This window comes from Oratosquilla oratoria, chromosome 30, assembly GCF_046742065.1.
Source record: "Oratosquilla oratoria isolate Oo_2021 chromosome 30, ASM4674206v1, whole genome shotgun sequence".
Taxonomy (NCBI): Eukaryota; Metazoa; Arthropoda; class Malacostraca; order Stomatopoda; family Squillidae; genus Oratosquilla; species Oratosquilla oratoria.
In genome coordinates, this window is record NC_134806.1 from 38,838,581 (window position 1) to 38,854,516 (window position 15,936).

General features: G+C 45.2%; 1 protein-coding gene across 1 annotated transcript in view; it reads left to right on the forward strand.

Moving 5' to 3' along the window:
- The first annotated feature begins 15,542 nt into the window (after positions 1-15,542).
- Positions 15,543-15,936, forward strand: part of LOC143041083 (tudor and KH domain-containing protein homolog) — a 60,291-nt gene continuing 59,897 nt past the window's right edge. Inside the window, exon 1 of the mRNA XM_076212765.1 lies at positions 15,543-15,787. Within this exon, the coding sequence (XP_076068880.1) occupies positions 15,689-15,787 (99 nt within the window). The 5' untranslated portion in view covers positions 15,543-15,688. The remainder of the gene's footprint in view (positions 15,788-15,936) is intronic.

Below are 15,936 nucleotides of genomic sequence, written 5' to 3' on the forward strand. Positions count from 1 at the left end.
TTTAAAATTTAACGGTTTTTGTTGAATGATTTCTCTGTATTATGCTTGTTCTTTTATGGTCTCACTAAACGTCAACCAACGACGACCAAACCCAAATAATGACGGCTTTTGCTCAAATGTATAATTTTATATAGAAATTAGCATGTGGTTGCATTATTTGACCAATTTTCTTTTTAAATGTGTGATTTTCATGTAATTTGATCAAAGAGAAGTTACGTTTTTATCGTCTGCAAAATTACCAACGCCGACCAAACCCAAACAATGACGGCTTTTGCTCAAATGCATAATTTTATATAAAAATTAGCATATGGTTACATTATTTGACCTATTTTCTTTAAAATGTGTAATTTTCATGCAATTTGATCAAAGAAAATTTAGGCTTTTATCCTCTGCTAAATTACCAACCACAGGCACGAATGCCGTCCGACTCACTAATAGCCGACCAACGCCGAACAAGGACGGTTTATACTCAAATGCACGATTATGTATAAAAAAAACTAGCATATGGTTGCATTATTTGACTTATTTTCTTTAAAATGTGTGATTTCCATGTAATTTGATCAAAGAGAAATTGCGTTTTTATCCTCTGCAAAATTACTAACCGCAGCTACGAATGCCGTCCGACTCACTCATAGCCGACCAAATCTCAAACAAGGACGGTTTTTGCTCAAATGCATAATTTCATATAAAACACTAGCATATGGTTGCATTATTTTACCTATTTTCTCTAAAATGTGTGATTTCCATGTAATTTGATCAAAGAAGTTACGTTTTTATCCTATGCAAAATTATTTTATGTATGATTGCAAATCTTGTTTGTTTGATTTTGTGACTTATTTCTTGCATGTTCATCCTTTTATTTTTGTCTATGTTTTTTACAATACAGTACCTGTCTTGCTACATATGTATATATTTTTGTTTGTTTGCTTTTGGGATTTTCCTTTGTTCTGTTAACAATTTTTGCTTTATTTTTGCTTAATATGCATATTATGTCTGCTTCTTTGTTTATTTTTGTTTCATATTATTGTTTCTGATTACTGATTTTCCAATGTTTTGTTTGGTATTTAATATCTGATTGCATGTTTTGGTTGCCTGATGTATGGTTCATTTTTGAAGTTGAATAATGTTATTTCTTTTAGTTTGTTTGGTATATGTTCTTACAAGACAGTATTGCTTTGTTGCAAATAAAAGAATCTCATGTATACCAAACTTTTACTATCCTTGTTTGTATAATTTGTGTACAGACACTTGAATAAGTATACAAAGTTCAAACATAAGCACAAGCACAAACAAGAAAAACATGATATTACAGAAATAATAAAATGAATATAACTAAAATAACATTTAAATTTTAACTGTTTACTCAATCTCAAATATTTAGTAATGAATGATGCATTGTGCAGAAGTATTTTACCAACTTTTGATTTTATAAATATGATCATGTGTGTAAAGCATATATTAAATAGTCTTGTTTGTATGCAAAAGTCATAAAATTACTACTTATTATTTTATAAAGAGAAAGTAAAACTTTTTCGAGATGTTGATTGTTTTAGCGAAAGGATCAGTTTTAAAATTTCCATAAACACTATATATAATACAAGTTAAGTATGATTTGAAAGCCGCGCTACGCCACTTCCGATTTATAGTTTGCGGCTCTGTCGATAGATGGCGCGCATTCACGCTGGATGGATGACGTTTTCTTATTAGTAAAAGATAGAAGCTTTCCCATCTTTCCTATATAGTCTTTGGCACCAAACCCTTACATACACACCATGGGGTCCAGGATCCTCACCTATCGTGAGATCGGCAGATTTAGCCTCAACTTGCCCAAATGGGCGAAACTCGGACACAGGGCACTGCGAGGTACATGTAAGGAACCTGGATCTAGGCGTATGTGCGTGGGTCCCAACCAAATTTTATTTATTTATTTGTTTGTTTATTTATCTATTTAGTTAGTTTTCGGCCTCTGGCGCCAAGTGTCCGGTCAGCCAAGTGTCCGTTCGGCTTAATGTCCGGTCGACACACTGTCATTTCGGCCAAGTGACTGGTCGGCCTTGTGTCCGGTCGGTCAAGCGTCCGGTCGGCCTTGTGTCCCGTCGGACATGTGTCCCGTCGGACATGTGTCCGGTCGCTCAAGCGTCCGGTCGGCCAAGTATCCGTTCGACCAAGTGCCCGGTCGGCCAAGTATCCGGCCGACCAAGTGTCCGGTCAGCCAAGTCTCCAGTCGGCCAAGTGTCCGGTCGGTCATGTGTCCGGTCGACCAAGTGTCCGATCCGCCAAGCTTCCGGTCGACCAAGCGTCCGGTAGGCCAAGTGTCCAAGTGTCCCTTTGGCCAAGCGTCCGGTCGGCCATGTGTCCACCCGGTCGTGTGTCCGGTCGGGCATGTGTCCGGTCCGCCATGTGTTAGATCGTATCATGTGTCCGGTCAGCCATGTGTCCGGTCGGTCATGTGTCCGGTCGGCCAAGTGTCAGGTTGGCCAATTGTCTGGTCAGCCAAGTGTCCGGTTGGCCATGTCTCCGGTCGGCCAAATGCCCGTAGGCCAAGTGTCCGGTCGACCATGTGTCCAGTCGATCATGTGTCCGGTCGGCCAAATGTCCGGTTGACCATGTGTCCGGTTGACCATGTGTCCGGTTGACCATGTGACCGGTTGACCATGTGACCGGTCGGGTATGTGTCCGGTCGGCCAAGTGTCCGTCGACCAAGTGTCCGGTCGACCATGTGTCCAGTCGACCATGTGTCCAGTCGATCATGTGTCCGGTCGGCCAAGTGTCCGGTCGGCCAAATGTCTGGTCGGCCAAATGTCTGGTCGGCCAAATGTCTGGTCGGCCAAGTGTCCGGTCGGCCAAATGTCCTGTTGACCATGTGTCCGGTTGACCATGTGACCGGTCGGGTATGTGTCCGGTCGGGCATGTGTCCGGTCGGCCAAGTGTCCGGTCGGCCATGTGTCCGGTCGGCCACATGTTCGGTCGGCCATGTGTCCGGTCGGCCACATGTTCGGTCGGCCATGTGTCCGGTCGACCAAGTCCACGATCGGCCAAGTGTCCGGTCAGACATGTGTCAGGTCGGCCATGTGTTCAGTCGGTCATGTGTCCGGTTGGCCATATGTCCGGTTGGCCATATGTCCGGTCGGCCAAGTGTCAGGTCGGTCATGTATCCGGTCCGCCATGTATCCGGTCCGCAATGTGTCAAGTCGTTTCATGTGTCCTGTCATCCAAGTGTCAGCTCGGCCAAGTGTCTTGTCGGCCAGTGTGTCCGGTCGGCCAAGTGTCCGTTCGGCCATGTATCTGTTCGGCCAAGTGTCCGGTCGGCCATGTGTCCGGTCGGCCAAGTGTCCAGTCAGCCATGTGTCCGGTCAGCCATGTGTCCGGTCATCCAGGTGTCCGGTCGGCCAGGTGTCCGATCAGGCAAGTGTCCGGTTGGCCAATAGTTCGGTCGGGCATGTGTCAGATCGTATCATGTGTCCGGTCAGCCAAGTGTCCGGTCGGTCATGTGTCCGGTCGGCCAAGTGACAGGTCGGCCAATTGTCCGGTCAGTCATGTCTCCGGTCGGCCAATTGTCCGGTCAGCCAAGTGGCCGGTTGGCCATGTCTCCGGTCGGCCAAGTGTCCGAACGGCCATGAGTCCGATCAGCCAAGTATCTGGTCGGCCATGTGTCCGGTCGACCATGTGTCCGGTCGACCATGTGTCCAGTCGATCATGTGTCCGGTCGGCCAAATGTCCGGTTGGCCAAGTGTCCGGTAGTTCAAGTGTCCGGTCGGGCATGTGACGGGTCGGGCACGTGTCCGGTCGGCCATGTGACAGGTCCACCATGTGTTCGGTCGGCCAAGTGTCCGGTCGGCCATATGTCCGGTCGGCCATGTGTCCGGTCGGCCAAGTATCCGGTCACCAAGTGTCCGTTCGACCAACTGTCCAGTCGGCCATGTGTCCAGTCAGCCACGTGTTCGGTCGGCCATGTGTCCGGTCAGCCATGTGTCCGTTCAGCCATGTGCCCGGTCGACCAAGTGTCACATGGCTGACACAAGTTTGTTATGTGTCACCTGTTCATAAGCTTGTTCAATTTAAGCTACCATTGAGTAGAGACTTAAAACGAAAGAAGAAAATATTGTTCAGACCATTGACTAATCTAAATCCTGAGGCCTTAATCATTACTCTAATTGACATTCTCACTAAGAAAAAACTAGAAAGTTGTGTCCATGAAAAGTCAAAATTTATATACAAATTGTGCGATTTGTTTGACAAACCTTTTTAATGGCACCATAAAACAATTATATAACTTTCAATGCCCTATAGTTGAAAAGGAAATAATTATTAAAGACGACTCACCATAGTTTAATGGGGTTACTAAAGCAGCAAAACAAAAAAGAAAAAAAAGGGAGAGAAAATGGCGTAGGGATCAGACAAATGAAACTAGACTAGCCTACATAGAAGCAAAACAGCATGAAAAAAGTTATTGTTCGACGAAAACGTGAATATTATAGAGGTAAAATCACTGAAGCCGGATCTGATATTGAATTACTTTATAATATATTAAGCAGTTTAACTGGCAACAATAAACAGAAAAGGCTGCCTGAGGGATGTTCTGATGAAGTACTGGCCCAAATGTTTCTGAACTTCTTTTAAGAGAAAATTGAGAATGTAATAAGAGGTTTTTCTACCAATGTACTAGACGATCAAGCTAGATTAGAATGTTTTCAGCAAAAAGACATACCGAAGATCAAATCTATCATACATAAAGCACAGCCAACGTTTTGTGATGATGATCCGATTCCGTTTAGGAATTTTTTCATTGGTGGAATCTTGATGAATTGGCAGTGGTAGTGACGGAGTTGGTGAATACTAGTATTGCGACTAGGGATTTTCCTGATAGTGAAAAATGTGCCATAGTGAAACCAATAGTTAAAGCCAATAAAGATCCATAATCTTTGACTTCATATAGACCTGTATCTAACTTGGCATTTTTATCAAAAGTGTTTGAGAAAGTGATCCTTGAACAGTTAATGGAGCACTTGTTGGCCATCAATATTTTTCCTGACAATCAATCAGCATATAGAAGATTATACTCAACCGAAACAACCTTATGTGCTGTGGTAAATAATATGTTGGTAAATATGGACGAAGGTAAATGTGGCATCTGTCACAATTTTTAAATTGTGACACCCAGCTCGTTGTCTCCCTTCCCATTTTCTCGTCTGTTTTCTCTCCGTATCAGCCCTTAATTCCCCATACTCGGGGGAATTTCCAGTCCTTAAGACTTCTAGTAGCAACATCCTGTCTTTTCTCCTCCTCGATATCCTCTTTATTTGTCATGTCATTTTTGACAACCAATTCAATGCCTTAACGAAGGGAGAGACTTCTAATATCTAGAAACACCCCCCCCCCCTTTTTGATTTGTGTTCTCGGAGCCATGCTCAACGGTTCGCACTCACACAAAGCACTCAAACACACCCCCTTCCCGCCCCTGCGCGCTGCCACATATTTGATTAAGCTAGGCAATTAGAATTATTAGGACTGTGTTTAACCCGCTCGTGAACAGTGTCTACCTCAAAGAACACTTGGAACTGTGTCACCCTCCCGCATGAACATTATTCGTAGTACCCTTCGCAACTAGGGACGGAGACATAGTACTATTGGCAACGTCGGAAGCCGGCTAGCGGACATCGTGACCTGACCTGTCGCAGGACACAGGCAGTCTAAGCATCGAGTTCGAAAAAGGAGGTCAGACCGCTCGATCTCGGAATAGTAAGCGCGTCCTTTCCTCCCTCAAGTGACTGTTGGGGATTTATATCCTCTTGAATAAATCGAGTGTCGATTATTTGGGTATAAACCCCTCAAGCAAAAACTGAGTGTAGTGCGATTGACCGGGAAAAGTACGCCGACGAAGTGACTTACAACCCCCATCACAGCGCGCCCAGGCCGTCCACTCCCCGCCCCCACCAAACGAAGTGGCGCCGATCGAAGCTCAGCAGATCATGCTAATTGAAGACGTCTCCACAAGCAAGACAATTATAAGTACACATTAAATAACAATTTCTTAAGCTAGGAACGCGCGCAGGGAATAGATAGGATGTATGTATGTATGTGAACCCAACTGTTAAAACCCTTATTTAATGTCAAGTAGCTTAATTTTAGTGTTTAATTATTCAATTCATTAAAACTCACAATAGGAGTTCTGGGTTTCATTAGCCTATGACGGTTCTCTTTATGAGTTGTCCCCACACCCCTCTTTGATTTACGTACATACACGCTTACTGTGAGGAAGCAAGCGTGGTCCCGTGTGGTAATGCGAATTTCCTGGCCTTCGGTTCCCCACTGAGATTATCCTCCTCCTCCATTCTTCACTCCCTTGAGGTACGTATTTCCCCACGTTCCCTCAACCACCTCCTCCTCCTTCCACTGTCCAGGAAATTTGTAATACGACACGATTAGTGGTCCTTCGAACCGGATATTCATTCCATTACCTATGTACAGAACTCGTAAATTAATGCGACTTCACTAGTTCAATAATCAGTATGACAACTCATGAAGTAGATCACAACATGTTTCCCTGCGCATAGGTTAGCAACTCAATGCACTGTACAGGAGTCACTCCTGCTCGTTAAGGCACGCACTAGGTCAACCATGATATAGTAATTTTATGTCACATTAATTTACCCTTCCTACTTTTACCTTTCTCTTGTGCAACATTTCGCCCCCTAAGTAGAATTAGATTGTGCTGAAATTACACTGGTCCCTTTTTCACGGGTAATTCCGCCCGGCCTCTTCATTCAGCGGCATCCTCAGCCGCACATCGTAATTTTAAGTTCAGCCATTTTCGGCTTAATTTAGTTTCGGCTCGGCCCAGCCTTCCAAAGCGGCGCAAATACCCCCCCTTTTGGCGCCATCCGCCACCACGTCCTTGTGTTAAGCCTAGCCGTTACCGTTACGGATGACCTGACGCTAACGGCTCGCATCGGCCCGGATTCAAGCGGCCTTATTTTTAAACTTTCGCGGTTTCACGCGAGTATCCTCTCTCCCACCTCCTTTGTCAGACCAGCTCGTATGACAGCACAATCTTCTGTAGTCACCCCCTTCGATTCTCCATTTTCGTCGTGCGATTCTTTCGCTCGACTCTGCATCGTTCTTGAGAGAGAGAGCGGACACCCCCCCCCTCTCGGCTTATGATTCAGTGACCGCAAGCATACTCAGACGGCGGCCACCATGTCTTATTACAGCCCTAACGAAGACGCAATTACGAACGCAACACTGACCGAGCTCATTGCCATCACGCAGAATTTCCTTGACGCTGTCACGGAATATTCTGAAACGTACGGGACTATCAACGTTGAGAGCCTGAGTCCCAGTGCGGCTACGGAAATTCTTCAAGAAGGTCAAGACCATCACCAAACATGGCGGTTATTGGAGCCCGCCTGGGCCCGTAACACTCCAAATGATCAGCTCACAAAACTAGAACAGGAACTGAGACCCCTCAAGAAGGTCCTATTAAACCTAAAAGTCCGAGCAGATGCGCGAGTGAACGGCGCAAATACCGCCGTTCAAGCGTCAAACAGCCAGCTTAATCAAAGCCCACTTGTCACATACATAAGGGAAGAAATCATACCCCCTCTTTCGATGGGGATCTGGAAATGTTCTCCAGCTGGTGGAGCATTTTCAAGACAATTGTTCACGAAAGCAATAGGTACACAGAGGGAGAAAAGTTCAGCGCTCTCATGCGCTCTCTAACGGGGCGTGCCAAGCGTCTTGTTGGATACCCCGTGTTCAACAACACCGCGTATGAACACACCATCCGACGGCTGCATGATGCCTATGACAAGCCCTTGGCAGTACGAAGAAGTCTGAAGGAACGCCTCGTCGCCATTCCCGCACCTACGGACGAATGTGAGGACTTGTCGAGGTTCCTCGCCGATTGGGATGAGTTGGGCGAAAGGTACAGGAACGCAGTAGGACAAGCCCTCTCCGATGAATTTGTAGAGGATGTCCTAGTGCCGAAACTACCCCGACAGGTTCTTTCATCAATATACCTGTTCAAAGGCACTTCTGAACTAAGTGCACCAGAGCTTCAATCAGCACTCAAAGTTTACTCGGGTGCCATCACGGGCAGTCGGCTCCATACCCCGGTGTTGGTACGCCCAGTTGCCGCAGCTACCCCCACACCCGTTCCTACTCAATCCTCAACACGCCAGCCTCGACAGACATTGACGTGGGCTCCGACGCCACCGAGGAGTCAAGGTCATACGTCAAGGCACAGCACTGGACGGCCTGTACCCACGCCCCCACAACCGGCATCTGCGGTCGCCGACGAAGCACAGCACCGCGCCAACTGTTTGTTTTGCGGCGGCCCACATAGGCCGTCACACTGTACCACGTACCCGGACATCTCCACCCGCACCGACAGACTTTTAGCACTAAACAAGTGTACCATCTGCTACTCGAACAGGCATCTGAAGAACCGCTGCGACTTCCAGGCAGGCTGTATGAAATGTGGCCAGCGCCACAAGGCCCCCCTATGCCCTCAAGCCATCAGCATAACAAGCAATGGCATCATCGTGTCCCCTACACAGAATGCAGTTCCTCCTCACCTCTGGAACCAGGCTCCGTTAAGCCACGCCCACACTCCCCCCTACAGCGCGGCTTCATCTCAGCCTCCTGCTGGTTACCCACAAGCTCCAGGATACCATCCGTATTACCCCCCCTTCTATCAGTATCCGGGGGCCTACCCCCCACATCACCAGTCCCCCTACCATCCTCCGTTGCAACCAGCGCCACTTGGCACGAGAGCAATACAAGATGGCACCTCAACTCCCACACCATCAACCTCTACCAGCTCCCACGACGCCCTCAGAGCACCGCCAGAGGTAACCCACGCCCCTGCTTCCACCAGTGCTCCCTCTTCAATATACATGGCTCCCATCCTAGTAACTCCAACCGTCTTGGAATCCTCTTCAGCACCCACTGAAGCAGTGCTTGAGCACCCTCTGACGACCACAGTCCCCATCACGACGTCGGTTCAAACTTCCGCTGTACCTGATATCCCCTTGCATCAGGACCCGGAACCAGCACCAGTCCTCGTCATTGAGAATGCACAAGTTGCCACTGACACTCCAAGCTCTCAGAGCACCTCTGCTCCCACCACATCAACGTCTGTCAGCTCTCACCACGACAGCTCCTGTGCCACGCCCCCAGTAGGTCACACCCCGGAAGCCACCTGCACCCCCTCTTCATCGCACTCGGCTCCCATCTTACGAACTTCAGTCAGCACTTCCACGGCACCAGATGCCACTTTATCTCAGGACCCGGAACCAGTACCAGTCCTCATTGATAATATACAAGTTGCCACTGACGCCCCAAGCCCTCAGAGCACCTCTACTACTTCAACAACGTCTACTAGCGCTCGCCTCGACAGCTCCTGTGCCACGCCCCCAAAAGGCCACGCCCCGGAAGTCGCCTGCACCCCCTCTTCAATGCACGCGGCTCCCGTCCCGCAAGCTGCAATCCACACTTACACGGCACCAGATGCCACCTTATATCAGGACCCGGAACCAGTACCAGTCCTCATAGAAATTACTCAAGATGCCACCTATGCTTCTACTTCATCCACGGCTGTCAGCTCTCAACATGACGGCTCCTGTGCCACGCCCCCAGTAGGCCACGCTCCGGAAACCACCTCCACCCCCTCTTCATTACACTCGGCTCCCATCGAAGGAACTTCAGTCCGCGCTTCCACAGCACCAGATGACACTTCACCTCCAGAACCTGAAGCAGTCCCGATCATCGTTGGGACTAAACAAATTGATAATGACGCTCGAAGTCCTCACATTACACCATTTGATCCTGGAACCACTGTTACGGTCCCCAGAGAAGACGATGTCAACAGCTCAGCAGGAGTCCGCACTCTTAAAGGAGAATACGAGCGGTCTGTCATACGAATCATCCCTCGAGAGATCAATCTGAGCGCGGACACGCCCCCTCATTCCCACGCGGACCGTCACGAACCGACCGCGGAGCACCTTCCCCCCGCGGGGGAAGGCGAAGCGGACACCGTAGACGACGGAACCTCTCCGGCGGCGAACGACCCGATTGAAGTCGCCTGTGAACACGAGTACCTCACCACGCCACCTACGCTACAACCACGCACGGCCTCGATGACCGACGTCACAACGAGAGCTTCAGCCACGTCACTCAACGAGCCAGCAGCGGCTCCATTAACAAGAGCACGACCAAGAAGAACGGCCGCCTAGCAAGCCAGAAACTAGTTCTTTCACTCTTGATGAAAGACCAGCCTTCTTCTCCCAGCTTCAAGCCATAGGGGAGACCGCCCCCCCCCCCTCCTCTTTTTTGGTTCATAACCTGTGTCACAATTTTTAAATTGTGACACCCAGCTCGTTGTCTCCCTTCCCATTTTCTCGTCTGTTTTCTCTCCGTATCAGCCCTTAATTCCCCATACTCGGGGGAATTTCCAGTCCTTAAGACTTCTAGTAGCAACATCCTGTCTTTTCTCCTCCTCGATATCCTCTTTATTTGTCATGTCATTTTTGACAACCAATTCAATGCCTTAACGAAGGGAGAGACTTCTAATATCTAGAAACACCCCCCCCCCCTTTTTGATTTGTGTTCTCGGAGCCATGCTCAACGGTTCGCACTCACACAAAGCACTCAAACACACCCCCTTCCCGCCCCTGCGCGCTGCCACATATTTGATTAAGCTAGGCAATTAGAATTATTAGGACTGTGTTTAACCCGCTCGTGAACAGTGTCTACCTCAAAGAACACTTGGAACTGTGTCACCCTCCCGCATGAACATTATTCGTAGTACCCTTCGCAACTAGGGACGGAGACATAGTACTATTGGCAACGTCGGAAGCCGGCTAGCGGACATCGTGACCTGACCTGTCGCAGGACACAGGCAGTCTAAGCATCGAGTTCGAAAAAGGAGGTCAGACCGCTCGATCTCGGAATAGTAAGCGCGTCCTTTCCTCCCTCAAGTGACTGTTGGGGATTTATATCCTCTTGAATAAATCGAGTGTCGATTATTTGGGTATAAACCCCTCAAGCAAAAACTGAGTGTAGTGCGATTGACCGGGAAAAGTACGCCGACGAAGTGACTTACAACCCCCATCACAGCGCGCCCAGGCCGTCCACTCCCCGCCCCCACCAAACGAAGTGGCGCCGATCGAAGCTCAGCAGATCATGCTAATTGAAGACGTCTCCACAAGCAAGACAATTATAAGTACACATTAAATAACAATTTCTTAAGCTAGGAACGCGCGCAGGGAATAGATAGGATGTATGTATGTATGTGAACCCAACTGTTAAAACCCTTATTTAATGTCAAGTAGCTTAATTTTAGTGTTTAATTATTCAATTCATTAAAACTCACAATAGGAGTTCTGGGTTTCATTAGCCTATGACGGTTCTCTTTATGAGTTGTCCCCACACCCCTCTTTGATTTACGTACATACACGCTTACTGTGAGGAAGCAAGCGTGGTCCCGTGTGGTAATGCGAATTTCCTGGCCTTCGGTTCCCCACTGAGATTATCCTCCTCCTCCATTCTTCACTCCCTTGAGGTACGTATTTCCCCACGTTCCCTCAACCACCTCCTCCTCCTTCCACTGTCCAGGAAATTTGTAATAGCATCTTGATATTGTTAGATCTAAGTGTAGCTTTCGACACATGGACATAATCTATTGATACAAGATTGTCATAATATTGGAATAGTTAATGAAGCTTTGGAATTCCTGGAGTTATATTGCAGATAGGACTTACCGAATGCAAATTGGTGGTACCTTTTCGGAAACAAGAACGCTACATGGAGGGGTACGCCAAGGTCCAATTACTTTTCTCTGTTTACACGATCGGCCTAGCACAACTAAGAAATCATGAACTTGACTTTAACCTTTATGCTGATGACACATTTTTATCTAACATTGACAAACATCGTCGAAGCTGAAATTAAATTGAATGAAATAATGAGTGAAGTGAAAAGCTGGATGAACTCAAAGAGATACTTAAATAAGGACAAGACTGAGTGTATGGTAATCGGAAAACATCGTGATCTAGTTCGTTATGACCTTACAAGTTTCAAAGTTCTTGACACTGACATGCCACTTAACAACAAAGTGAAAGACTTTGGGATTATAATTGATAAAAAAAAAACTTATCTTTCTGTGAGTAAGTAAATAACGTAGTGAAAGTTGCAAACTACCATTCGAAAAACTTATCCTTTGTTAGAAAATACCTTGACATACATTCGATGAAAAAGCTTATTCACAATCATGATATCAGTAGGTTAGACTACTGGAATTATGTTTATTAAGGCATGCCAAACTACCTGCCGAAGAAACTACAAATGATAATGAATAGAGCTGCACGTTTAATAAAAGATATTCCTCGTAGAGAAAGAATTACTCCCACATCAATTGAACTACATTGGCTCCCAATAAAAGCTAGAATAGAATACAAAATATGCGTACTCACATTCCAAGCAAAAAAAAAAAAAAAAAGGTAAACCAATGTACTTAAATGAGCTCCTAGAAGATTATTGCACAATTCCTCGTTATTCTGCGACATAACACTGAACACCAGCGGCGGCGCCAGGAATTTTTAGTTGGGGAGGCTAAGGGGGGGCTGAGCAAATTTTTGGGGGGGCTAATAGTAATATGATAATACACATACATTATCCTCATTTCAGAAGGGGAGGGGATGGTAGGGGTAGCACTGATGGCTGACAAATCTTTAGCCCTGGCAATTAAAAATTCCACTTAATAAAATTATTTCAATGGGTGTTTTAAATTTTCAATTTGCTCATTTCAGTTGGGGGGGCTAATGGGGGGGCTGGCCACTTTTTGGGGGGGCTAAAGCCCCCCCCCTGGCGCCGCCACTGCTGAACACTGTCGACTTAATGAACCAAAATATAATCAAGAAATCGGACATAGAGCCTTTAAAAACTGTGCCCCTCGACTGTTTAACAAACTACCAGCCAGTGTCAAGCAGTGTGATAATATCAGTGTTTTCAAAAAGGGATTGAAAACACACCTCTTTGCTGAATGCTATGATTTGCGGTATGACTAATTACCCCACCGGACTCCATCGGGCCGCACCGGACTCCATCGGACCGCACCGGACCTTTACACAAGCTAAAACCTACCCCACCGGAGGTGGAGATTGATCGTTGGTCAAATGGAATGTGTATTTTCACAGTTTGACCAGTGGTATAAAATTTGGCTCATACCTACCCCACCGGACCAGTTAACTGAATAAAATTCAAGTGAGGACGTTCTGGGGTAAAAGGGGCAATGTCACAGGCTGTTAATTGACCAATTGACTGAATGAAGTTCAAGCATATTGAATATTAACTGAGATAAAAGTCACTGTTAACTGACCGGTGCGGTCCGATGGAGTCCGGTGCGGTCCGATGCGGTCCGGTGGGGTAATTAGTCAAACCCATGATTTGCGGACAAAAAACATCGAGAACAACTACGAATGTTGAGTTGACATCACCGATGTGGCCTATGGAGTTCCTTCTCTTAGGGAGATTTAGGCCAGAAGAAGACTACAGGTAACAGGTATAATTATGATAGGGACGCGCGAAAATACACACAACTACAGAAGTCTACCACTACAAACTTTTGACTACGCACATTTATCATATTATAATAGAGTTATTATAATATCACTACAGGTTATCTTTAGAATAGTTATTACCTTGGTCCTTCTGGACTTCTCTGTTCAAACACTCGTACGTGGGAATAGGAGTGTTTGAGCATTGGGTTGCGATTTTAGGTAATTTCCATTTCATATTCACTATAAACCCACTATCGGAGAAATAACTAGGTAGGTCAAACACCACCAGAGGCGCCACCGTCGATGACGAGCACAATAGCGCGTCATTTTATGCGCACGCCATTCAAACGGCCAAATTTATATACCGCGGGAAAGTTAATTAATAAAAATGTTGTGTGAGTGTATTTACTACGATCGTAGTAAATTTCAAACATTCACATCATCAGTTACATGTCGGTCAATAAAAACATAAGATAAACATGGCGGCCTGCATTCAGCAGTAAATCGAAAATTGGCATATGTTTCAACGTAAAAGATGAGCTAACATATTTACGATTGTGGCAACTGACCATAATAAAGAAAAACTACTAGTATCGCGGATTATTCTAATACCAAAATAAAGGCAGCATGTTACGGTAGAGCTGAGAAATCGGAGGTATTAATTAGTTTTTTTATTTATCGGGTCGGATTATCGGATAACAACATCAACATCAACCCGCCATCTTATCAAACTTCACTCTATTAAGTTTCTTACTATTATGTTATTAGCGTAATAGACTTATAGTTGAATTATTTGAACTATTTTCTTTAAAATGTGTGATTTTCATGTAATTTGATCAAAGAGAAGTTACGTTTTTATCCTCCGTAATATTACGGACCACAGCTACGATTCGTCCTGCCCGCTATCTATGATCACTGGTGGTATGGATCAAACTACACTATTAAGTTTGTTACTATTGTGTTATTAGTGTAATAGCTTGCATATAGTTGAATTATTCAAACTATTTTCTTTAAAATGTGTGATGTTCATGTAATTTGAAGGTATTCGTAGCTGTGGTGGGTAATTTTGCAGAGGATAAAAACGTAATTCTATGATCAAGTTACATGGAAATCACACATCTTAAAGAAAATATGTCAAATAATGCAACCATATGCTAAATTTTTATATAAAATTGTGCCTGTCAGCAAAAACCGTCATTGTTTACGTTCGATCGGCGATTCGTCAGACCGCACGTTTCGGCCCGATTTCCGGGGACAAAATAGGCCCGATTTAATTCCATTCAAAATGCAATATCTCGAGAACAAGGACAGCTAGATGGATAATTCAAATTGCATTATACTCGTAGCGACTTTTTGCATCCCATGAGAACTACTTCAGCTCAAATATCAGGAATTCCATTTTCATGTTGACCTAGCTAAATTAATATCGGAAGTACAGGAAAACTGTATATTTCGACTACTATCTGTAGTGAACATTTACAAATGTGTTATACCAGTTTCCAATTCCATTTCATATATTGACTGATGTTCATTCAGTATGATCTGAGAGGTTGGTAGTGATGATGGAACACAGTGACAATCTGCTGAAGTTTTGGAGAACGTATGTTAAAAGTACGACGCAGGCATTAATACTCCCAATAATTTAACCATACTATTTTTATAGCCATAATGTAACATAGTCACGTCATTTTCGTTTTCTGGTCTCGCATGTTATGATGTTGTCACAGTTGTGAGAATTTTCATCGAGATCCTATTTAAATTATATCTATGAGTACTATGATAATTTCATATCATATGTGTATTCCTTATAGTTCGTAATTACTCATAGAATGTTATATTTCCATTCAAATTTGAAATTTCTTTCGTAAACTGTCGTACTGCCAGTTCATCGATAGTGATCGACGGTATGTGTTCCTTAACTGAGGCAGAGATTAGTACGTTGTTGCAAGATGGAAATGATGTAATGCTTAATAAAGAGGTGACTAAGGAGTAACAACCAGATAGGCAGTGTATATAGATATATTATTTATATCATTATTGCGAAACCTTTTCTTTGACGACGGCCATCATTATCATATGTTTCCATTACATTGACAGACTCCGAAAGCGGACAGCAAAATATCTGAGGAATGGAAAGTGGAAAATTACGATTAGCGGCATTGTCGCTCGGAGGGGCATTATTTGTATCTGGAGTTACTGGAGCAATATATTATATGTACAAAAAGAAGGTAAGGATATTGTATCTCAACACAAGTTATGGGAAAGTTGCCCTGCAAATTAGGAAAAGGGAACGCAGTGTACTCTATTGAAAGTATTTCGCGTTTTAGCTGCTTCTCAGTAATTGTCAAGTATCACAGTTAAATGTAGACAATTTGTA